The 24,186-nt window shown below is 40.9% G+C and overlaps 2 protein-coding genes across 7 annotated transcripts in view; both read right to left on the bottom strand.

The window, feature by feature from the left end:
- The window catches only part of SLC12A8 (solute carrier family 12 member 8), a 44,188-nt gene extending 39,346 nt beyond the window's left edge, over positions 1 to 4,842 (bottom strand). For 2 of the 3 annotated variants that reach the window (XM_042878005.1, XM_042878006.1), the window contains exons 1-3: positions 4,768 to 4,842; positions 2,771 to 2,964; positions 2,129 to 2,275 (exon numbers count right to left, since the gene is read on the bottom strand). In XM_042878005.1, coding sequence (XP_042733939.1) covers positions 2,129 to 2,275; positions 2,771 to 2,842 — 219 coding nt within the window. In that variant the 5' untranslated portion in view covers positions 2,843 to 2,964; positions 4,768 to 4,842. Of the gene's footprint in view, positions 1 to 1,091; positions 1,225 to 2,128; positions 2,276 to 2,770; positions 2,965 to 4,767 lie in introns of those variants that run through there. The other variant, XM_042878007.1, reaches the window with a different exon arrangement.
- A 3,201-nt stretch (positions 4,843 to 8,043) lies between these two features.
- ZNF148 (zinc finger protein 148) overlaps positions 8,044 to 24,186 on the bottom strand; it is a 37,885-nt gene continuing 21,742 nt past the window's right edge. For all 4 annotated transcript variants that reach the window (XM_042877820.1, XM_042877819.1, XM_042877822.1 and 1 more), the window contains 4 exons: positions 23,773 to 23,896; positions 23,012 to 23,095; positions 17,465 to 17,583; positions 8,044 to 17,144 (listed from right to left, as the gene is read on the bottom strand). In XM_042877820.1, coding sequence (XP_042733754.1) covers positions 15,549 to 17,144; positions 17,465 to 17,583; positions 23,012 to 23,095; positions 23,773 to 23,896 — 1,923 coding nt within the window. In that variant the 3' untranslated portion in view covers positions 8,044 to 15,548. The remainder of the gene's footprint in view (positions 17,145 to 17,464; positions 17,584 to 23,011; positions 23,096 to 23,772; positions 23,897 to 24,186) is intronic.

Genomic DNA, 24,186 nt, shown 5'->3' with positions numbered 1-24,186 from the left:
CTCAGGACCTTCCAAACCTCTCTCTCACAGCTCTAATTTATTTTCCAAAAGTTTTGCTCCGTGCTCCAGCCCACCTTCCCCTGCTGACAAATTGCTTAGTCCAGCACACTGCCAGCCCAACTGCATCATCAGAAGCCTCTCCCAGTGCCCACTTCACGTCTGGCCTCACTTCCTCTGCCTCGACTCGTGTTTCAGGCCCTGTCCCATCGCTCCTCTCTATCCTTGCTCCCTCTCCTCCCACTCCAATAGTTTCTGAGGTCATGCTAGCCTTGATATGGGTTTGTTTATTACCAGCACTGCTTCTCATCCTTGGATTGGTTGAAATCCCAGATCTCTTTTTTTTTTTTTCCCTTCTTTTTGCAAAACAACAGAAACATATCCAGGATGTTACTATCATCATAAAATCCTATTTTGGTTCAGCATCCCGCGGCCTTTGACAGGGCTTTATCTGGTCAGTGGGGAACAGAGCCAAGATTTGTTACAAATGCAGCTGCTTGCAGGGTCAGCCCAAAGCCCAATATAACCCGACACTCCTTTAAAAGGACAATTGTTCCTTTTCCTCCATAGCTTATCCTAAGGTTAAAAGGGTTAATAAATACGACACGCTTCAGTTAAAAAGAAAAAAAAAAAAAAAAGCACACGCATGCAAACATACAAATGGCCTTGGGCTTTTCCAGATCCTGGAGGAGGCACCGGGCAAGCGCAGCAGCTGGTTAATGGGCAACATGGGGCTTTAGGCAGAATAAAGGTTTAACATCGGGGCCAGAAGAGACCTAACTCCTTCCAACAGAACACCAGTGGGAGGAAGGCAGAACTGGGAGGCAAAAGCCCTGATTACTTATGCATGCATGCTGGAAGGATGGAGAGTAAGTGGGCAGCGCAGTGGTGCAGCAGTTACTGAATACATGTGGAAGACTGAGGTCCCCTGCAACTGCAGGCGTTACCAACTCCAGCTCTGAAAATCTACAGCAAAAGCCTGACAAATGGATCCATGTATGTGCGTCCTCTGCTACGTGTGCTCTGCCAGCCTTGACTTCTCCTCCCTTCCTTTTCACGCTGTCTTTCAGCTGTTCCAGTTTTTATTTACTTACTTCATTTTTATTTGCGCTCGTCCCGGCAGTAATTCGCTTTCAGAGGAGATATGGAGGAAATCAGATCAACAAAAGTGAAGCTAAGATAATCATCCCGGTTTCTTCAGCTTGCAGTTCCCACCAAAAAGCACAAGCCATGTTTCAGCTGGAAGAGGTGAAGCAAAGAGCACAGCACCCATGCACTGACCCACCAAGGATCAGTGGAATGCAGGGTTAGGGTTTGCACCCTATTGTCAGCAAGGGAACAGCCCCACTGCATCTCAGCTGCCCTATGGATTCACCTGATTCTGTAGCTCTGTGGGTCTCAATATTCCCTTTTGATGCCTTCAGTGAAGAAGTGCTCAACATAAAGTGCAAGCTTCCTTTTGGAAAATGTTCACTGTGCCTGTGACACAAACTTGCACTTGTGTTGCAGACTGAGCCTGAAGCTCAAATTCCACTACTCCCTGGAGATGCTTTCCTTTTACTGAGGGGAAATTTTAAGGGACAGCACAACAAATTGCAGCAGGAACAGTTCCACACTGCAGTGCTAGAGAGAAGAGACAGGCCCCAACCCTGCATAAGTCGTTGGGTTCATACAAAGGAGCCCCTTGGGCAGCGAGGACACTTCCACCTGGCTGTGGACTGCCCATCTGAGACACACTAGGGACCCCAAGTAATGCAGTTATGTTTGGAAGAGATCTGCTCTGGTGGTACTGGGAAGATGTTAAATTAGCTCTACCTGCAGTAAAGTGCTTTGCCTGAAAAGCAATTCTTCTGCCTCAACAGGGCAACATCAGGATGTCCCAAGCTACTGTCTAGGCTGGTGGTTGTGGTGCTGCTTTCTTTTTCTGAAAGCTAAAACAGGAACACTTAAAAATACCACCTTCCATTTTTGTGGAACCTTCTAAAAAGCTAGGAAATACCAGATGACTTCACCAACTCATTGCCTATGAGCATCACAAAACCAAGAACACTCAGGTTCTGATGGAGAAGAGAGGTGAAGAGAAAATGACCTATTCTCATTCTTATGTTCAACCGAATCAGCCCTCACTCACCACAAGCCATCCTGTCCTCAGGAAAAGAACCACTCCAAAAATGTTGATCATACAGGAGGTGAAGACGCCATCCCATGTCCCAAAAAGCACCGGCTCCCACACGAACAGCTGGATCTTCCACCAGGGCCTGCTCTGTGTTTGGGATTCCTGCAGGAAAGCAAAGCCTTTAGTTTCATCCCTTACACTCTACAGGCAGGCTGCAGAAGTGGTGTGAAGGTCAGTGACCATTATAGCCACGTGGCTTGCCATCAACAAGTGTTAAGATGTGACTTAGCTCCAACTTTGGAAGCGGTGTGTTTTGGGAGGCCAGGCTGGATGGGGCTTTGGGCAATCTGACTTAGTAGGTGGCAACTAGCCCATGGCATGGGATTGGAACTGGATGAGCTTTGAAAACCCCACCAAAAAGAACAGGGTCAATGCAGCATCTCTTGGAGCAGAAGACAAACTAGGTTGGATAGACTGGGGCTGGAAGAATAGGTTCAAATAGCTCTGTCATCACACAAAGCCAATAGATTAGGGATGAGAACACTGAGTTTCTAGAGGAGATAAAGGACACGTGCAAATTTCAGAGCTGCTGAAGCCAACAGCTGAAACCTCAGGGGACGTGCAGCTGGGCTGCAAGGGGAGCTGGCTCCCACGTACCTGCTGGGCCTCCTCGTGGAACAGCTCCTGCACATGGCCCTCCCCTCTGGCATCATGTGGCATGTTCATCATGCCCTTTACACTCCCTCTGCCTTCGGCTGGTGGGTCTGAGCCCAGCACGTCAGCTCTTCTCCTCTGTCAAGCTCCTGCAGTGCCCAATTCCCTGCTGTAGGTTCATGGTCTTACTGCACTTCCTGTGGAAGGAGGACAGACAGAAGGCACTGCTGCTGTTTCTCAGTCTGCAGAAGCGCGAGGCTGTTAACCAACCAGAGCCAACGGCTGATGCTGAACCACAGAGTGCAACACCACCACAGTACTCTCTCAACTCTAACACTTAACAGCCCTTGGTGGGCTTTGCTCAGTCCTTTCCTGCTCCTGGCAACCCCAGCATCCTGCAGCACTAGCTTCACAGCTTCCTTATGTGCTGTCTGGGAGAAGTATTTCCTTTCACTTGGCTTTAAATCTGGCGCCTGCTCATTCTATTCCATTCTTCCGTGCTGTTATGACATGACAGAGCACTTCCCAGCATCACTAACAGTTGCACAGCACTTATCACCTTCCCATCCACTGCACTGTTCTGCAGACTAGAGCCCCTCCTCTATATTCTCTGCCTGACAGAGGGCCCTGCTACCCCTCTCTCTTCCAGTGCAGTGCAAGGATGGTAAAGGAAAGATTATGGTGAGTCAGCCTCTTCTTCCTGGTAAAAGCCATAGGCCAAGAGATAACAACCTTAAGTTGAGCTAGGGAGGTTCGGGTTGCATGTTAGGAACTATTTCTTCTCAGAAAGAATGGAACAGCAGTGGCACAGGCTGTCCAGGGACGTGATGGAGTCACTGTCCCTGCAGGTGTTCCAGAACCATGGAGATGTGGCATTCAGGGATGTGGTCAGTAGGCATGGGTTGATGGCTGGTGTCAATGACCTTAGAGGTCATTTCCAACCTTAATGATTCTATGACCCTACCAAAAGGGAAAAATTGGCACAAGCACTTCTCTGGAGGTTTCATTCCTGGAGTTGACCCAGTAGGAACCACTGCCCTCCTAGATATCTACGGCCACACAGCTGAGGGTTTCCTTCCTTTTTCTCAGTTAGAGGACTCCAAATCCATACACAGACAACGTTCTCCTAACGTCACCCCCTCTTCCATTATTTAATTCTACAGCTACTTACACACCTGGATGGATGCATTACACACTGGATGGACACATCCCTTTAGCCTGTAGAGCAACTGAGGCAAGCACCACACGCAGGCAGGGCATAAGCTACAACAGTGAGAGGCAAGCACACAGCCATGGCAATCAGAATGACAGTACTCCTTCTAATTTAGGAGTTAATTGATAGGTGAATCCTGAAGCTTCTACTAAAGACACCAAGCAGTCTGTGAAAAAAAAAAACCACCTGACTGCAGGGCCCTGCGTGAGACAGGAATGCAAAGGAAATAAGGCAGCAGAACACTGTTGCGCATGGGAGCTTCCAACCTGCTCAAGGTTGTTCACCTTTTATTCACTTACCCCAACAGCCACAAACACTGTGTGAGCACAGCTCCACACACTGCAAGCACTGGGACCCCCACAGGGCCCTGCCCTGCAGTATCCCACACGTGGTGGGATCAATTGCTCAGCATTGCTGGGGAAGCAGCCCCGGTCCACCTCACTGCTGCAGCTTCCTTTTCCTATTTCCTTATTTTATTTTCCTTTCCTTCCCCCCCCCCCCCCTTTTTTTTGTTTTTTCCCTTTCCCCTCTTTCTCTGCTTGCTTTTCCCCCTTTCTGCCTCTCTTTTTGCTTGCTTTTCCTCCTTTCTCCCTCTTTTTTTTCTTTTTTTGCTTCCTTTTCCCCCATTTTTGTTCTTTTTTGTTTGTTTTTCTTTATTTATTTTCCCTCACTTTTGCCTCTTTTTTTGCTTCCTTTTCTCCCTTCCCTATCCCCACCCGTAGCGCAGTCCCAGCCCCCAGCACCTCCCACCCTCACCCCCCTGTTTCCCCCCGGTCCCACCGCTCACCTGCCGCCCGCAGCCGTTCCCCGGCACCGCCTCCTCCCGCCGGGGGGGGGCCGGGAGGCCGCCACGTGTGCCGGTGCGCACCCTCCGCCCGCCCTCCTTTACGTCGGGAGTCGGCCCGAATGGAGGCAGCAGCTAACGGCGTGCAGGTAGGTAGGATGTCCGTGCCGAGGTGCCGGAGGGACGGCCGCCAGCACGGGGCAGTGGTGCTGCAGTTCCGCAAGGGAGCGGCCGCCTCCCGCTTCCACGTCCCTGCGTAGAGAATCGACCGATCGATGGGCTGGCTGATCGTCGAGTCCAACTCCTGGCTGCACGCAGGGCCACCCGAAAGTCAGACCGTCTGACCGAGAGCTCCGTTTGCTTCCAAAAGAAAGCAAATTCAGGCTATTTCAAGACGGCTCGGTCTTATGGCAAGGCAATATTCCAGCTCACAGAGATAAAGCACAACCCTAGCTTTAACCCTTCACTTTGCAGAAACAGCAACGGCTGGGACAAAGAGGAAAGAGGTGCCCGGACAGGTAGATGGAGTCGAATCGGGAGGGCAAAGAGATTCCTGGCGTATTTCTGGAACTCCTTCCAGGAGGACACGTTTATAGGTACCTGCGAGCAGGCTGGGCCAGATCCTCCCATGGCATGGGCCTGTGCTCCCAGTGCAAAAATGCAGACTGACATACGCTCCTCTGAGTGTTAGCAAGTCACTGTCACGTGCAAAGCACTTTGTTTTCATTAAAGAAACATGAGTATACAGAAGTAACCTGAACGCCAGAGCAGCAGATCGAAGTCAACTAAGCACACTGTGTGGCAGTACGTGGGTCATTCAGCAGGATGGGATGATGTGATGTGCATTTAGGTGCATAGGGCTGGGGGATAACAGGAGTTGCAGGAATGCTGGATGATGCTTATTTCTGCCACCACCAACCCCACTCACAGAACCCTGCTGCCCTTCGCAGCATGGCAGCTGCTGGGCACACGCGGCTCGCACCTCTCAGTGTTGGGAATCAGCTGATATGAGTTGCATCACCTAGTGGTCTACAGACACATCCAACAGTAAAGCAGGGTGTTCAACCAAGAGTCCTCCTGAAGCAGAGTTCTGTCCACCGAGAGCCAACGTTTTCCTGAGTTCATTTATGTGCTAAACAGCAAAAAAAAAAAAAAAAAAAAAACCCTGCTTCTAAAGTGCATTTTCCCTAATGCTGCATAGTGCTCCTCCATATCCAATGTCAGAGGGCTCATGGGCAAGGAACTGCAGTGCTCTCCTCCTGTGTTCGACCAGGTGGCCCAATCCCTCTGCTCAACACTGCTTTACACCAACAAATACAGCCTTGGAGAAATGAAAATCCACAAACCAGCCTCCTTCTGAGCCCTGGAAGTTCTGGAGGAAGGCAGAACTCACTGGCACACAGCTTACCTTGCCCTTCTTTTTCCTTCTTTTGGAACCACAACTTTCTTAGACTGATCTGACCTATAATTAGACGGCTTTGTGACAAAGAAGTATTGGGAACTGGCAAAGCAAATGGAGCAAATCTCAGGTCTTGAGAAACAAGCCAGTCGGCATCCTCCTGCTGCCGAGAGCACCCTCTGCGTTGTTGATACACCTCACTCTGTGATCACCATCACCTTGAAATATCCCCAGCACTTCTGGCTGTTAATTCACCATCTCCCATGATTTCCTATACCCATGTGGAACAGCTGCAAGTCAGGCAGCAGCCTCCACTTACAGGGTGGGAGCAGGCATAGGGCAAGGGGAGCTGCCCACTGACTGCAAGCAGAAAACCAGCAGCTTCTGGTACAGCCAGCAAACACCCAGAAGGACAAATATAGGAGTAGTACTTTTTTTGCATGTCATGGACTGCAGGAGATCCCTGCCGCCACCCCACTTTGAGATGGCACCTCACCGAACCCTCAGATGCACTTTCTGCCAGCATGTATGTGCCAGCCCACCTTTGGCACTCAGAATACAGATGCTGCACTGCGGCTGCGTCCTGAAGCTCAACCTGGCAAGGTACAAGGGCAATGTGGGGCAGCTTACCTGCAGGACTGCTGCTCCTGGGAGGGCTCCAGCTCCAGTTCCAGCTCCCTTCTCGCAGCTCCACGTCTTGACAGCTAAAGCAGACAAAAGAGCAGATGGCATTCTACAGGCAACTGTCTTCTGCTGATCTGGCAAGCACAATGCACAGGACAGCTGACTACTCAGACGCTCTTCCTTCCCATCTCCCTAAATCCAAAGCCCCACCTCCAGATCTCTCTGTCATGAACCGCCCTGGAGCTACATAACAGTTCACCCCGTGCAGCACAAGGAAAACATTCCAATAGACAGATATTTTTTCAACCTTCTAAATAAACAACCAGCACTTTGAGCAGAAGACTCTTTCTTCCTCCTAGCAGAAAGTACAGCTACGTGGATTCTTTTTTCTCACTGAACACAAAATGTAAGGTCTGGCAATTCATTTCAACATAAAAACATTGAAAAATGTCCTGTTTTTCAGTACTGCTTTAGTATCTTGACATTGTAAAAGTCAACAGGCAGAAACTATCAGTGTTGGATTTCTTATTTCCACCAGTACATGGCCGAGCAAGCCAGTGCTACTTACCGGTACACTTTGCACAGCACACCTTAATGCTGCTCAACCTAAAACAATTGAGAGTAATCATTACACAAGATGAATGTCAACACAGAACTTCAAGTTCTTTAAAAGCCATTTTAAAAACAATACCACAGCAGGCACAGTGGAATAACATTGCAACGAAGGCCTATCAAATTACACTGCTGTGTTTGCTCTGTACTTCAGAAGCATGTGAAAGCAGCGTGAAGCAGCGAGGCTCACAGCCTCACACTCCTGAAGGCAGGAAGGTGGGCAGCCCCTGCTTAGTGTCAACAAGTTCTCCCAAAGGAAAGCTACCCAACGCCACGAGCTCCTATCCAAGTGACTCTATTGCCACATTAGCACAATCTTCTATGAGGTCCAAGGTTAGAATTAAGGCCAGATATTCCGCTTTCTATAAACGGAGGTGACAAGATAGAGACCCAAAGGAGAAGAAAACCAACAGAAACTTTGTACATCTCAATCAAATCCTTCAATACTCATTGGCTGCAGTTATCCCCTCGTGTTCTTACACAACAGCAAGCATCCTCACGAGCCTCCATCTGCCTCAGAGACATTTCGTTTGAAATTCACTAGCGTGAAAAATACTGCTAAAAGTCTATTCATAAAACAGTATTCTATATTTTTATTTTTCAAACAGCAAGTGACCACATTTAAAATGCATCATTTGCAAATATAAATTATCAAACTATTAGTTTAATTAAAAATAAAGCGAAAACATAACTTCCCTTAGTATCACAATACATAGGAGGGTATTATAAGCCCCAAATGACTAAGTTAACCATAAGAAAACAATTATGTCAAAAGCGATGGAACTCATTAAGTCACCGAATGAATAAATCAATCCTAATACAATACCATTCACCGTGATTATGTAAAAAAAGCCATCTTTCATTGTATTATACAGATAAAACAATCCGATCCTTCATGCCACGTTTTGTAAACCATGATATAAATTACACTCACAGTCAAAGGAACAGATAAGAGTAACTCCCAAAATACTTTAGGTTGCTTTTAGGGCAGAAATAAAGGCAGAAATAGAATCATTTAAAATATATCAAGTTTAACCAAAACATTTATTTGGTCAAGCCTGCTATCCAAATAGTTTTGTTTCCTGCAAAACTATTTTTGTCTTTTTGAATTATGAAATTTATACGTTTCTTTTACATACTAAACATAAGTCATGTGTTGAGCTACATTAAATCCTTTTACACTTGTATCACTTTTGCCAGGAGGCCCATGCATCTTTCACATATGTACACACACACACTCACACACACATTCTTTGTATCGGGGACTTCCTCATCTCCCAGGAGCACAGACAGACCCCCACCTTGGTTTCTGTCATAAAGAATATACAAATTTCATCCTTGCCCAGTTCCTACAAAACCATCTCTTATCAATATACATACTTTTACTGATGGAATTCAGGTTATGATCTTTTGCCTAGTAATAAACGGACGGAATAGATGGCGTAGGATAAAGAAATACTGTATAATTATCTAAATAAACCTATTGTCCTAAGTTTATCTATATGGATTTTTCTGTTTATTAGCTGAAGTACGAAGAAGGCATTTGGACTTGAGGAAAATAACACTAGATCAGAAAATGCACCGTAACAGTGTTCCACTAGATATGTATCACCAGGTTTTCCAGAGCACAGTTTCTTCTGTACGCTTAGGGTTTGCACTGATTGCTCTGTCTTCAAATCCATCACGTTTCCAGATCCGATTCAGCACTACATAGTATGCCTTCAACATGAAAGGAGGTCACTTGCTTTATTGAACACCAAGCTCCCTTCCAGACAGAGTTAAAAGAAAGACAAGACTACACAGACAAAGTCCAGTATAATTCATTTCTGACAAGGAAAAGTTCAACCCCTCATACTGTTGCAAAATTCCTCCTACTGAAATGCTTTACTACAATAATAATAAAAAGCATACATTACATATAAAAGATACCAGTGTACTAAAAGTGACAGAAGTGGACTAGCAAATCCTTCAAAGCACATATTATATAAATGACTAGCATTTAAAAACATTTTCTTTTCTATAAAATGTAGGTCATATACATTTATAAATCGGGGTGGGGGGGTTCTAAAGCAGTGATGACTGCGTTCAAATAGTTTTGCTGCTCTGTACAGTCTAATCCCTACTCAATTCAAACTATAAGTTTGACGTTTAGTTTATTTGTCGGAATAAACTCATCATCTCATAGCTCATAATTGGAAAAATACGCAACTCAACTGAACACGTGACTTGGAAGTGCACTGTTTAACTGCATACGAAATACGGAGAGAACCACTCCTTTGTACTGGAGGCCCAAGTCTCGTCAGCTCAGTATCAGGACTTAAAGACTCCAAATTTAAGCAGAGGAGTTGTCAGGAATCAGCACAGAAGCAGAATAGTATCTCTCATCCTTTAGAGACACAGCTATTCAACTTTTGCAGTCTTCCTCCTCTCGCAGAAGTGCAGCCAAGCCATTCCTTTCTTACTCAAAGTGTGCACGGATGAAGCCATGGATCTAAAGGCTGTCCTCTCTGTGACTGAGATTGTGCTGTGTAAACAATGTTACCTACTCCAGCAGGAGAACACTTGAATTTATTTATAAAAAACGATTAAGAATATTCGTTAACTCAAGGCTATTAACTCCCCAAAGGTATTTTTGGAACTTATCCTTATGCTACTCGTAAAGTTAGCACTGTCATGTATTATTGCTTACAAACAGTACAACATCGTACGCCTTCGAACAGAGCGGTACTGCCATCAGTCCAGATCTATTTACAGCATTTGTTGTTTCTTCTTTAAACAGGCTATAAAAACATTACATACTTTACAGACAATACAAATTTCCACATCGGTACTCGATTCAAACAAATGGAATGCATAACAATAATAAACATCATAAAGGAAGACTGACATAAGTCCTTGATTGTCAAGACATTTATATTTATATATAAACTCTAACTGTGCAGAATCAAAGATTCAATCATAGGTACATCCTTATTTGATAAATCATATTTACAGCATAATATCGCATAAAAAAATAAAATAATGTTGTTTACACATATTACCTTTCCATCCATTGGATTAAGGAGAGCAAGAAACAACTCTTAGAAATGTTTGCTTGCCTCAGTTTGTGTTTCCTACCAAAAGTTACAATTTTAAAAAGGAAACATAAGGTTCTTTACGCAGAGTAGAGCAAAAGCGACTATAAATGTATTTCCCTGACACAAAGCAATTTAAACTTGAACAAAGGTTGAAGTTTTAACTTGGAGACAACTCTTCTCATTAGCAGTAATACTTTCTAGTACTTGCCCCTTGCCAAGTGAGCTTCAGCTAAATGCATTACATGCCTAACACAAACATGCATTACCGTAAGTCGAATGAACTTTCAAAGTTACAAGGCTTCATCTCCGTAACACATTTAAAACTAGCAGAGTGTAACACGATGAGCTTGCCTCAGTACCAACCATGTAATCTGAAAGTTCACATGTGTACTGGTACCGACTGCAGAAGCAGATTTCTGCCTATTAGATTTGTCAAACGTATTCCCTGGAGCATTAGGGTTTTCCCTGCAATTTGTAATGGTATTAAAACAGGCCAACAAAGAACAAACAAACAGGAAAAAAAAAAAAAAACCCAAAGCTCTCAAAACCAAGAATATTTAGTTGGCAAATATACATACATAAAGAAATCCAATGCTGCAAAATTCAGACTGAATTCACCCAAATATTCTGGTTCATTTCAAATAGTTACTACGAGTGATACAAACACTGTAAAAATATTCTGAACAAGCATGGAATATCATGTATACGTCCAGGTGGAAAGTTTTCACAGGAGAACATACGAATGCTTCCAAAAGTTACAGTAGAACCCCAATAATTCGCAGCAATGACTCGGAAACCCTTTAGAAATCACAATTTTGAAAGTAGTGAAGAAGCAGGCAATGAAAGCAAGGATGTCACACCACAAAAGGTACTTTGTTCATTTATTCTGACAATTGTGATTTAGTTTGCAGTGCCTCGTGTACCTCCCAGTATACTGACATCGATTCTGTAGTATACTCAGGTGAAGCAGTACAGTATTACTCATACGAGACTTCACTACTGTACTTTTTAGCACATCGCAGAGAGGTGGGAAGAGAGAGACCATAGGGGACATATAAACCTATGGGATGCTCTGGTTAGCTGTCAGCGAATTAGCAAGATTTTACTGTACTTCTCAATTAACAATGAAAAGTTCCCTTCATCCAAAAAACCGACAAGTACAATAGGAAAGTAATGCAAGTGTTAATTCATGCAGATACTTTCTTGTCCTATTTTCTTCCTGAAACACCATTTTCCTCAAGACAATACTAGGAGACACGCGATCATTAACATAATTCCTTTATCATTCAATTTATGTATTTTGTAAACCAGTGTACAGCGATACACATTGTTAACCCTTCTCTCTAAACCTTGCCATTTGTGATTAATTCATTCTCAAATCAAAAGAAGAAAACGTAAATGCTTATTAGGATACCATTCCAAGCTGATTCCTTCATCGTCTGTTACGTAAATGGTAAAATATACCAAAGGACTCATGCTAAAAGGGACACTGTCAAGTAATTTAGGTCCAAAATATGGCCTATGAGTATGTGTCTATATATATAGACATATATGTATATATATAGTTTGGTAGTAAACATCATCCATTTCCTCTTTTAAAAAAAAATCATTGTTGCTCTATGGCGAGGAGAGAGCCACAAAAGGTTCCCCCTTACGTACACACACCTGCAGCCTGCATGACCCTTCAGAAAGAACCTGTGTTGCTCGCTCTATGCAATACAGATGCTAACTCCAACTTCTGCTGAGCGACCACAGCAGTACAAGAACAGAACTAACACCGACGTCGCTGCTTTTTCAGCTCTTTTGGACATCCACGGAAAACTAACAGAAATGAACACTGACCTGCTTGAAACGAAGAACATGCATCTGTAGCAGATTAGAAGCAGCAGGATTTTAACAGTAGAAAATCTTATTAAATAATGTAATTATTGATGAAGCGCAAGCTTTTACACAGAGCAGTCTCCCAGAACTACATACAGACTTTTTCCAGAATGAAAGGGCATGCACTCAGGAAATGATAGCAGTATATTTGGTTAACTCCTCTGTCACGGAAAGCTTCAAGCATCGGCAGATCAAGTACTCGAGAATCCTATAGATATTCCCCACAGGCTACACTGGGACTTCACAGCCTGTCCTAAGGCACTGAGGATAGCTGTAATGGCTCATCAGAAGACTGGAGAAGGAACTATGACAGAAGGAATAACATCTTCTCAGATGACTCCCACTTTGCTCTGGGGAAGGGTGAGTTCCTTCCCTCTGTACAGCAGCTTGCTCACTCACATACCCAGGCAGCAATTTGTTAAGAGTGAAGATGGCGCGAGGCAACAGCGCTCCCTGCTACTCCTCCATCACCTTCTCTCAGCAGAGAATCAACGCAGTGACTTTTGTTAAGTAAAAATGAGTCAATCTGCTTTAGGAGATTCAGGCTTTTTATTCCTTTTACTTTCCTACCAGACCAGACTAGTGCAGTAATAATCTAGGTGCCCTCTCCCAGCCACCCCCCACCCCCCCCACTTGTTTTTCTTTGTTTTCCCTTTTTCTTTTGGCATTTGCTGCTTGTCGTATTTACAACAAACAGTACTACGAGTAATGGTCATCTACTTGCAACAACAGGACATTAGAACAAAGATGTCAACAACATATTAAGCAGGCAGCACAAACTAGGATGTCATGGAAATAGAACGATGAGAACAAAACAGGTGTAACAGGAGGTGGCTTCGAGGCTATGGGGGCCATATTTATTATATCTGTGCAAAGCAGAATGGAAAGCCAAAAAAAAAAAAAAAAAAAAAAAAATCAAAAACCAACCAACTGACCACAAAGGAAGAAAAACAGAGACATGAATCAGATTGAAAATATTCTTTCCAATAATTTTTGTTTTACATGTATTATTAATAGTCCACAAGGAATTGACTCTTATCCCTTGATGCACATTCTTTTACTTTAATTCAGGGCCAAATATTCAGACCAAGTTACTGGCAAGCGATAACATGCAGAAACACCTTCCTTATATTAAACACACAAGTCAAAACATGATTTGTTTTCCTATACAAAAATATTTAGTGAGAATTTTATGCAATTTGTATTTCCTGACAATGCAGGAAGCAAGCCATGGATTACAAACATGCTTTCTCCCTGAATTGTACCAAGTGAAGTTAGTGCTTTAATAGTGATACCATAAGGGGAAAAAAAAGAAAGAAAAAAAAAAAAACCACCTGTAAAATCAGCTTCCTATCAAAAAGAAAAAAAAAAAAAAATTGCTACTGTTTTCAGAAAAGGTGGGGACTATTCTGTGCCCTGCTCAAGTCCCTTCAAAAGCAAGATATATTTTATAGCTCCTTGAGATGCAGTATTTTCTCCTACCTGATGGCTTCATCTGAGAAATACCAGCTAGCAATAGTGCTGTAAAAGAATGTTTGCAATCCTATAAAAAAAACATACATATATATATACATACATATATATATATATATATATATTCACACACACACACACACACACGTGTCTGCGCGTGCATGTTTTTCCCTGGTTAATCAGCCTACATTAGGCTTAAACTGCCTTAAACTACCAGACAGTGTCCCTTTAGGGAAGGTGCAATATTATGAACATACAGTTCAAAAATCTGTAAATTGTTAACTTAAACTACACAATAGTTATGCTACTCAAATCTTACCACCTTAAAAATGCACACAGAACTACTTATCGTACCATACTGCATACTTCAAGACAAAGTACTATTCAAAAAACCATATTTGTGGTAGAGGGATAAACTTTGTAGTTTATTTATATTGTAAAATGCAATGAAAACTTCTGATCGCTCATTTATATTGAGAAAGAAATCCTGTTCACTTGCATTACTCGACAGTTTTGGTTGGTAAAATTGGAATGACCTTCTCTAATCAAACATTAAGAAGATGCATGAAATTTGAATGCCCACTTCTTCAGCTCATAGGGATATTTTGATTAATTTAATGAGCTGGACTGTCATAATTCTAGACAGAGAATTAAGACAGAAGCTCAGGATACCCAATCTCACTGTATATTGGAAGCTGTAATTGGAGCTCTATGAGATGAAAATGATGCAACAGTATCAAACCTAAAAATCTTATTTTTTTTCTTTTTTTGAGAAATCAAATCAATCAAATAGACTAAGTGCTCTATGTTAATCGTGAGTACGTAGGGTAAGGTACAGTTAAGCTTTTAAATCTTGGAATACACAGTTTGTGTAAGCATTATGTAACTGGGAATGTTATCTACAGAATATTTTAACTAAAACTTCAAAATCTTGATATCTGCATATGAAAAAAGTCATTAAAAAGTTACATCTAGATTCAGCTGTACAAAGAAATACACATTACTTCAGGAACGAAGTAAATGCATTAGCAGTTATGTGTTTGCTTAAAAAATTGTTTAAAGAATTTTAAATCAATTCAACTTTTAAATAGTAGAGTTAGTCTACCAGAAGTCAATTTTTTCCTCCAAACACAACTCAAGGTAATGGAAAGCAGAAACAAAGGGCATGTGATCTAAAATTACTTTTTGAGAGAGATGGAAGCAAGATTATTTTTCCAGAAAATGCCATCTATTAAAGCCATATCTGCTTGACTTTTAAACTTGCAGTTTATTCTGTGTGTTTAGTACATGTTGGTTCCCTGATGAAGAGCAATGACTACACTGACAAGCCTGAAAATGACAATATGAATAGTAGCAGACAATAAACTGTCTTCCCAAAGCACACGAGGAAACCAGTAAGGAAGCAATCATGGGGGAAAAGTCTTACCTGGGGATTCTGTTTATTTTAAATTTTATAGAAGTTAAAATAATTACTGGATTCAAACAAGTGAATAATAATCTGCCTTTGATAAGGGCAACGACGTGAGGCAGATCAATTACTGGTTACTAACCAGGAAAAAGGAAATAAAAAATATAAAGCAGTTATTGGTCTTGCTAATATCAGCTTACTTTTGTTTTAACATAGCGCTCTTAAAAGCTGTACAGAACTCCATCTTATACAGAGCAACCCCCTTTTGACAAATGTGTTCTAAAGTGCCAGTATTATTTACAAAGATTTCTTAGCCAAAAGTCTGGCCCGTTGTGGCATCAGGTGAAGAAGTCATCCCAGCTCTGCTATCATTTACATTCACCAAGGGAAATTCTGGGAAGTCAGCACTTGTCCCTGGTCCCCGAAGGTTCACCTGTCCATTGGCAGTGCTAAATTGAGATGATATTCCAGCTCTTGCCCCATGATACTGAGCTCTGAAGGGCTGCTCAAAGGAGCTAATTTGATATGCTTGATGAACAGGCTGTGCCTCTGCTTTCTTCTGAGAAGTTACTTGTTCCAAGAAGTCCTGTGTAGAGGAGGAGGAAGAATGATTTGCCTCGTCACCTGAAAATGGAAAAGGGTGCTGCGAATCACCAACCATTAGTCCAAAATGAGACTTGTCTGGAGTTGTTCTTAATGGAGAGTTCATTCCCGACCGAAAGCTGTTGACGGGGATAGACGTGTAGACCTGCTTCTCTATGGAAGGAAATGCTGGCTGGGTTGTAAGAGTCTGGTTATCAGTCACAAAATTAAGGCTTGGGTTGTTCAAATAGGCATCATTTTGGCTAGTTCTGTCCAAAGCTTGTTGTAAAAACTTTGAGTATTCTTGTAACATACTAGCTTTATCTGATGAGGAAGCTTGGGAGCTTGTTCCAACGGTCTCAGATTGGGTGACCTCAGATACTTCGGAAGAATTGATTGATATACTGGAGGTCACCTCAGTGTCAGCCACACTGAAGGAGATCTCATGCTGTCCGTTAGCCTTGTGTGAATAATGATCTAACAGAGTTTGCAGTACCTCATCTGGAATGACATTTTTGTCATGGCTGCCTTTAATTTCAACATTCAGTGCCTGTGTGTCTAATATCGAAGCTGTGGCAGTTTCATCAATGACGCTTGCCACAGCTGCCTGTGTTACAGAAGGCTGAGATGCTATGGTACTTACATTCAAGGCATATTCCCTACTGTTGTTACTAGCTGCTTGTAGATACCTCTTTTTCTTTAAAAACTGCATTGCATCATCATAGTTAGTGCTGCTGTGCACAGGTTTACTGGGCCCTTCTTGTAATGTGTCAACTTGATCAATGTCAGCATTACCTTCAGAGTCCAGTAAACTCTGTTTATCCACAAGATCAAAGGTATACTTTGAAACTTTGCTGTCTTCATACGTAGATAAAGGTGAAATGCTTTGACTTTGCTCAAGTGGCTGTTTAAGACTCCTCTTGCTGTTAACTTTCTTGAGAACGAGTTTGGGAGGGTGTATTTCTCCAGAATTTGCTTCTTCTAAGTGCGACCCACTGACAGAAGAATGTGGCATCTCGACAGCATATTCTGCTACCATATATTCATCTTTTACTTTCGTACTAGCAGAATACAAAGGCAAATAGTCATTTTTGTCCTTCTTCTGTTCTGATTTATCCGTACAGTCCTTATCTCCAGATTTTGTTTTCTCTGTTTTCTGCCTTTTCTTCTTTGGCAAGGAGCTGTCTTTCATAGGCGTAGAGAAACCAGAATCTTCCTCCGATGGCAAAAAGCCAACTTTGGTGGCACTTCTGTTGGGTTTCTTGTCACGGTTCTCATGGCACATACGTTTATGTTTCAGCACACGATCAGTCCTGGAGAAATACTGCAGAATACATATTTTTGTAATTAGAGAACAATAAATGTATTATTGCTAAGAAACTAATTGTAACAAATTTACTTGATAGGCTATCCCATGTTATTAACTTCTAAAGAAGTGTCAAACAATCAGTGTATAACAATAGTCAACCTCGGGCAGCTGCGACTGCTCCACCTAGGCACCAATTCAGCTCACTGTGACTGAAAAAAACATTATTTTATATATGTACAGGACTACAGTAGCTGCAGAAATTCCCATGCGTACTACTTGGGAACTGGCATGTTTTTTATTTTTTAACTGTGAAAGATTTCACTACATCATCTTACCTGCAAACAATACTCGCACTGGTAAGGCTTCTCTCCACTGTGAGTTCTTTTGTGCCTTTCCATGTGATACTTCTGAATAAACCTCATACCACATTCATCACAACGAAATGGCTTCTCACCTGATAAAAAACATGTAGCAACATTAATCTAAAAAAAACCACCAATATCAATGTTCTTCCCACAATTACCAGGACAAATATTACATTCTCTATTAGCAGTAACAAAGAAGAGGACTTAATCAGCTGCTATTGTAAAACAGTATAGGGCTTGCTCACAGTTCTCTCAGCACTGAAGCTGAGGCTTCAAATTTAAAATAAATCTTTACAAGAAAAAAAAAAAAAACACCTTTAAAATTCTCTTCCCCTCTTTCTAATGCAGATGCACATGTCTGTCTTAAACCTAACAAATGAAGAACAACAAAGATAACCTTCCTAAATGTTTCCACATAATCTCAAGGCAGAGGATTATATAAAAACACTTTAATTCTCTCACCAACTCATTTAACTCTATCCTATCCCTCCTTATTGCATATAATTGAAAATTATGCATTTTCAAGCCTTCAATTTAGAAGTTTTGAAGGATACTTGCTATTTTCTTTTTTTTTTTTTTTCTTTCCCCTTATATGTATGTGAAATAGAAATAACTATCTTGATTCCAGGAACATGCAGATTATTTCTGAGGTAATTTTATTCTTAAAAATTGTTTTATTAAACTGCATACAAGAATAATTCATAATATATAGTATATAACATGACAACTAATAATTAGTAACATTATATTAATTTTTTAAAATTTTGCTGTTATTGTTTTCTGTTTAGAACAGAGAAATTTAGCCACATCCCTCTATAGATGGAAATATGGTAGAAATGACTGTACCTTAAAATAAGATGGCAGTATTTATAGAAACTAGAATGGAAAATAGCTGCATCACCCACACATTTGCTCCATGTCAGATCATTAATGTCCCCAGTTTCAACCTTTCTAATTCTAAGCAACTTCTAAATCTCTCTGTAAGCCTATCTCCAATTTCCAGTTATTAATTCCTACCTCACAATGTGGTTTCTCAACCAAACGCTTTCCTGGATGAAATAATTCCAATTTATTCTCCCTTAAACCAAATTATCTCTCCAAAAGATCTCTCAGTTACCACCCATTCTTTTTCTACTGGCTCACAACCTCAGCATCTTCACTCTTCTTTCACATTCAATTGCAGAGCAGCTTTTACCATTTCTTGCTTATTAATAACCACCATAAAATTTTGTTTTTCTCAGCACCTATCACATATTCCTCAGTGGAACTGTCTACAAGCAAATCCTCCTCTCTGGTCTACCTTTTTCATTTTCAAACTCCACTTTTCCTGTCCTGTTCTTTTCATCTGTTAGGTGTACCTACTCCTATGGTGTTTTTACATACATTGAGCCTGCTGAGACTTTCTGCATCAAATTCAAATCCCTGCCTTCACTTTCAAAAAAAATGAGGCCTCACTGTTCTACTGCTCTACACAACAAACTCTTCAATTCCCAAAGGCTACTAAATCCTTTTAAAATTATGTTTTATTTCATTTTTCTCTACTGTTCCACCTCGTGTTTCTTTTAAATCAGCCCTCTGAACAACTCTTGTTACGCTCTCTGAGTTACCATTCAGCCTCATAAACCTTCAGTGGCACACTTACCTTCAGCCTCACACCCATCTCTGGACGGGAGCGGTCCCAGAATCCTTAACACTCACCTACTGAAACTGGCTATTCACTGGCAAAAGACTAACTGCTCCGTTTGTTATCCAAGGTTTAAATTGGGTTAAAAAGGGGTTTCAGTTGTTTCCTTGCAGAGTATTTCCATACCAATGGCAAGGTGGCAGAAGCAAACCTCTGCCAGAGCTTGAACTACTACCACGTGGTTTCCAAATCTGTGGTGTGGAAAAGAAGCAGACTGGGAGAGTTACTCAGGAGACTGTGAGGGCACAGCAAAAGGCACTGCTGGCCACACCTCCTTAAGAACAAAAATTTGGGGACGCTGCACAGAGAATAATACTTTTCAGTTGAATTCCAGAACAGCCTGGAAAGTAAAATCAAGAAACCCTTTGTGGAACTGATACCAGACTTAATTCTTCCTTTAATCTTCATAAGGAAGATATAATATTAGAAAAAGATTAAAAATGAATATAAGGATATGCATTCTATAATACTCTTTTTCTAGCAGAAGCATGAAACTTCGGATGCCTTCCGAAGTTTGGTTTTACTTTTAAAACAAGATAAATTGGAAATGGAGATCATTAATAATAGCCTTTGGTAGCATAGGGAGAATCTAAAACTTATATTTCTGAAATAAGTGAGTAGGAAAGATTCAGATTCAGAAAAACAGTTTAAAAAAAATCAAACTATGTGTATTATTTACAAAAACAGTCTATATTTTGTGTCTACACTGGAAACGTGTTAGAACTGAGTGCTACAGCTGTTAAAGAGTGGCTCTGAATACTGTATAAAGTCTCTTAACAATTAGAGCAGCAAATCTCCAGGGCCGTTTAAAATCTAAACAGGCAAAATACAAATGATAAAATACAAAAGAAAGCAATAAAAAGCATCACATCACTGAAATAATAAAGCATTTGGATGATTAGCCCCAGTGTTGCCTTTTTTTTAATGCAACCTCATCTTCTGTGTTTAAAATGGAAAGTAAGGTGGGTTACAGAATTATGACACACGAGTGCATGAGTAGATAAGGTACACAGAAATATTTCCAAGCAAAAATAAAGCAGTCATTTGGGAAAAAAAACACAAACATTTGATACCTTCATGAGCCCAGTAAGCTTAAAGGATGAAAGAATTCATGTCCCAAGAACTGTTCCTTTTCTCCTAACTGAGACAGCAATTTGCTGCATCACCAGTGGCAAGGTGAGCAGCAGAGCTCTAGCACTGCTGCCCTCCTCTTCATCCAATTGTTTCTAGGAAGCTAATTTTGTATTAATGTAATGTCTGCTTTTAGATGCAACTATTTAATTATTTACACAGAATAAGGCTGTTCATTGATTGCTTCCTCCCTCCATCAAAACGTTTCATTTGACTGAATTCAAGTTACACTGGAACTTGACTTACTGGGAGCACCTGTAAATTCAGGCCTACTAAGAGACATCAAATGGGGCTTCTAAGTGTAACCACCATCTCTGATTATCTTAAAATAATAAACCTGAAAATTTGATAAATGCCTTTTGAAAAAAAAAAAAACAAAAAACTGTTCTTCATCAATGTTTTGAGCACAGCACAAGAACTGGTGCTGAAAACCAACCGTTCATGGGAATAAAAATGCAAAATAAGTATATATACAAAAGAATATTTAAGGCGTATTTCTTAAAGAGAACAAGTAATACAAAGAGATTTCCTTTACTTCCACCAAAGCAAAAACACAGGCCCACCATTCGCCTTACTGTCAGAACAACTAACTGAAAATTCCCCTTTTCTGCTTTCCTGGATGGACTCAGTTATGCAGCTCTGCACAACACAGTAACACCACACAAACAGCCATGGCCCCATTGTGAGCTGTCATACAGGAGTGAAAACACAGATGGTATGCAGAATGACAATTAGCCATGCTAAGACTGGGCCAAGCCCTCAAACAGAGCACTGGGCAAATATTTACTAACTAAATGAAATTGAAAAAGAAATCCCCCTTTTATTTCCCCCTTTCTTTTACTGGGGAGGGAGGGGGTGATAAGAGAGGGGGGGAATTACTAAAAAGAAAAAAAATAATAAATCAGTGTTGTTAGTTATTTTATTATTTTTTAAACAAGTGCAGTAACTAACACTAAAAATGTGAGATGATCGCCTACTGGAAACTACCTCAATAAAATGAAAATTACACTCCTGGAAGCTGGGTCTTTAGTGATTTCTCCTAAGCATTTACTACCTGTCATCTAGGAAAACACCCACAATTCAGCCATTCAGACACAACCATCATTTTTAATATTCCTGAACTATACCTCAGGATGCAGAGGAAAAGAGAAAAACAGTTATCTAAAGATTATGATAACAATATAGTTGATTTGTTAAATGGCTGCTTCCCCTCTGCTAAGCAAAAAATGGTGTATGTGAGAGCTAGAAAAAAGCCAACAGCCCCACCACCATGCCCAACCCTCCCTCCAAAGCTTAAGGTCAAGGCAGCACGACTGTCATTGGAGCTAGAAACTGAATCTCAAAAGATAATCAAATTCAGTTATGAAATATTTGCAGTCAAGCGTTAATTAACTACATTGCCCAGACTCACATTTTCAAAGCCACGTACAGGGAATAATCATCACGAAAAAAAAATCTTCTGAAAAATGTGGAGAAAAACACCCTACACTTAAACTTCTGTCTTTTCTTTTGGGGTGGGAGGCAAACAGACAGACAAACGAGAATGAATGAGCGTTCTTTTCAAGAATAATATCTACACAAAGTGAAGGCAGCATGGTTCACCAATTCAGTGCCAGAGGAAAGACTATGAACAGAACAAAGACGCTGGACAGAAGAATGGAGGACTCTTCTGTGGCTGACTGGCTGAAGGAAACCTACTTAGTCTGGACTCGTGGCAACTTAGGATACAAAAATCCCATAAACAACAGGGCATTTGTGCATGTAACTCCCTGTACACTGCTCTGAAAATTCATTTTGCAGAGACTTTTCTCCCTCTCAGCTCACACACATGCACACACTGCACTGCGTGTTAGTAGTTTTTATATCCACTTAAATGCTACAGCCAAGAAACACTGTGCACATTCACCAGCTCTGCTTTTCTGTAAAAGAGGCTGAGAAATTGGCATCTAGTCCAAAGGGACCATATTACAAAATATTTAAAGAGGGATTGAAAGGCCATGCACCAAAATGCCAAAAACCCAACAAAGCCAAACCTGTTAAAGAATGTGGTTTTGTGCAGTGCAACAAAATAGTAATAATAAAAAAATAAACGTGTATAAACTTTAACTCTCTTTGGCTTAAAACTCTGGGCCTTGTTTGACCTACATTGCATATTTTTAAACTAAGGCTCTTATTTTTAGAACAGTTCTGAATTAAACCTTTCAAAAAAAGAAAAAAAAAAAGCTATAAGTAAAGCTGACTGTAATACCTTTGGGGTTAGGCATTTTGGCCATTTTAGTCCTGGCACTTATCCACTGAATTCCAAAAGAAATTTAAATTTAAATTAAATTATAAAAAAAAAAAAATCTACCAAGAGGAAGGTTTGGAAGTCCCCGCTGTCCAAATTAACTTGATACAACAAAAGGTACAACTGCTTACCAAACCTTAACCTTTATGAATGCACAAATTTCAAGAGTTATCACTGGGACTATGTATAGACTTTCAAAATTTCCTATTAGATTTATACTCACTTTACAGCCAAAGAAAAAAGGAGCAAGTCAAAAGCACAAAGCTAATTTATTTTCTAAAGTTTTATAACATTTGTTAAGTCAAACCAAACTACAACAGGGTTTTAGGCTGCATACTTCTTACAAGAAACCTTGCCTGAGTGGGGAAACAGTTTTTAAGCACGCCAGTAAAGATACTCAAGGCACTATACTCACCAGTATGAATCTTCTCATGCCTCTGTAGCAGGTACTTCTGTATGAAACGCATGTCGCACTGACTGCACTGAAATGGTTTTTCACCTTGAACAATATAATTCCACATCCATAAGTTAATAACTACACACTGTTGTTTCTGATAACTACTTTCGAGGAATATTAAAATCTCTATTAAAAAAACCAGCATCTGAGCGAATTCCAAAAATACTCCAGTACCAAAAAACATTAGCCCTACTACGAATGTGAACTCCAGAATGCTTTCCATGATCCTAAGATTCACATTAAGTCTAGCATGGAAGAGTGATCTGAAATGGCTTTAATTTCCTCATGAACAAGATCAATCATGATGCTGGCATAAGACTGCATTCAGGATACTGGCAAGCTATTATAATGGTAAGTACCTTTTTCACTTCTCCGAACCAGAGAGATACCTCATCAGGCAAATAAGCAGCCGGAACACATTTTACAAAGGGGTCAATTTTGGCACTTAGGCTACAAGTCAACCCATTACTTTCTGATAAAGAAAGAAAAGAAACCTTGTAAACAGTTAGGTCTTCAGTTTAATAAACATTTGCTGTTTGCTTTGTTTTATTTTTTTCCCCCTGGCATTCTTTTGACACTTTGGTGCATGGAATCTCTAAGCTTAGATGCCAAGTTAGCTACAGTCTTAAAAGTGAAATTCGCATAGAGCTGAAAACATTTTAACATAAGTAAATAACTCTTTATATAGTAGAAAAGACAAATTTGAAGTCAAGCAGTACCTGTATGAATGAAGACATGTCTCTGTAAATGGTAGTTGGTTCTAAAGGCAGCATTGCAATGCTCACAAACATGAGATTTGTGGGTTTTCAGACCAAGTGATCCATCCTCATTTATTGTAAGGATCTATTTTAAAAAGAGTAAAATTTGTTCTCACACTACCCTCTAAAGTTGTCTTATTAACTACAAAAAAATAAAAAGCATTAATTTTTTTGATGCAGAAAATGTTGATTTTTCAGGTAAAACAATACTAATTTCTATAAGGCTACTCGACAGGCTTTCAGCTTACATTTCCAATTGCAGTCCAATCCAACTGGTGTCTCACTGTACATTAAGACAGGACGGAAGCAAAAGCAGCTCATGGAAAATCAGCTTAGAGTTTTCCTATTCACAGCTGAGTCATTTTAGATGCTAAT

The sequence above is a fragment of the Lagopus leucura genome, unplaced genomic scaffold (genome assembly GCF_019238085.1).
Source record: "Lagopus leucura isolate 7727_CA_CO unplaced genomic scaffold, USGS_WTPT01 Super-Scaffold_100019, whole genome shotgun sequence".
In the NCBI taxonomy this organism is placed as follows: domain Eukaryota; kingdom Metazoa; phylum Chordata; class Aves; order Galliformes; family Phasianidae; genus Lagopus; species Lagopus leucura.
Note: the sequence above shows the minus strand (reverse complement) of the source record. Positions and strands in the feature narration are given on the sequence as shown.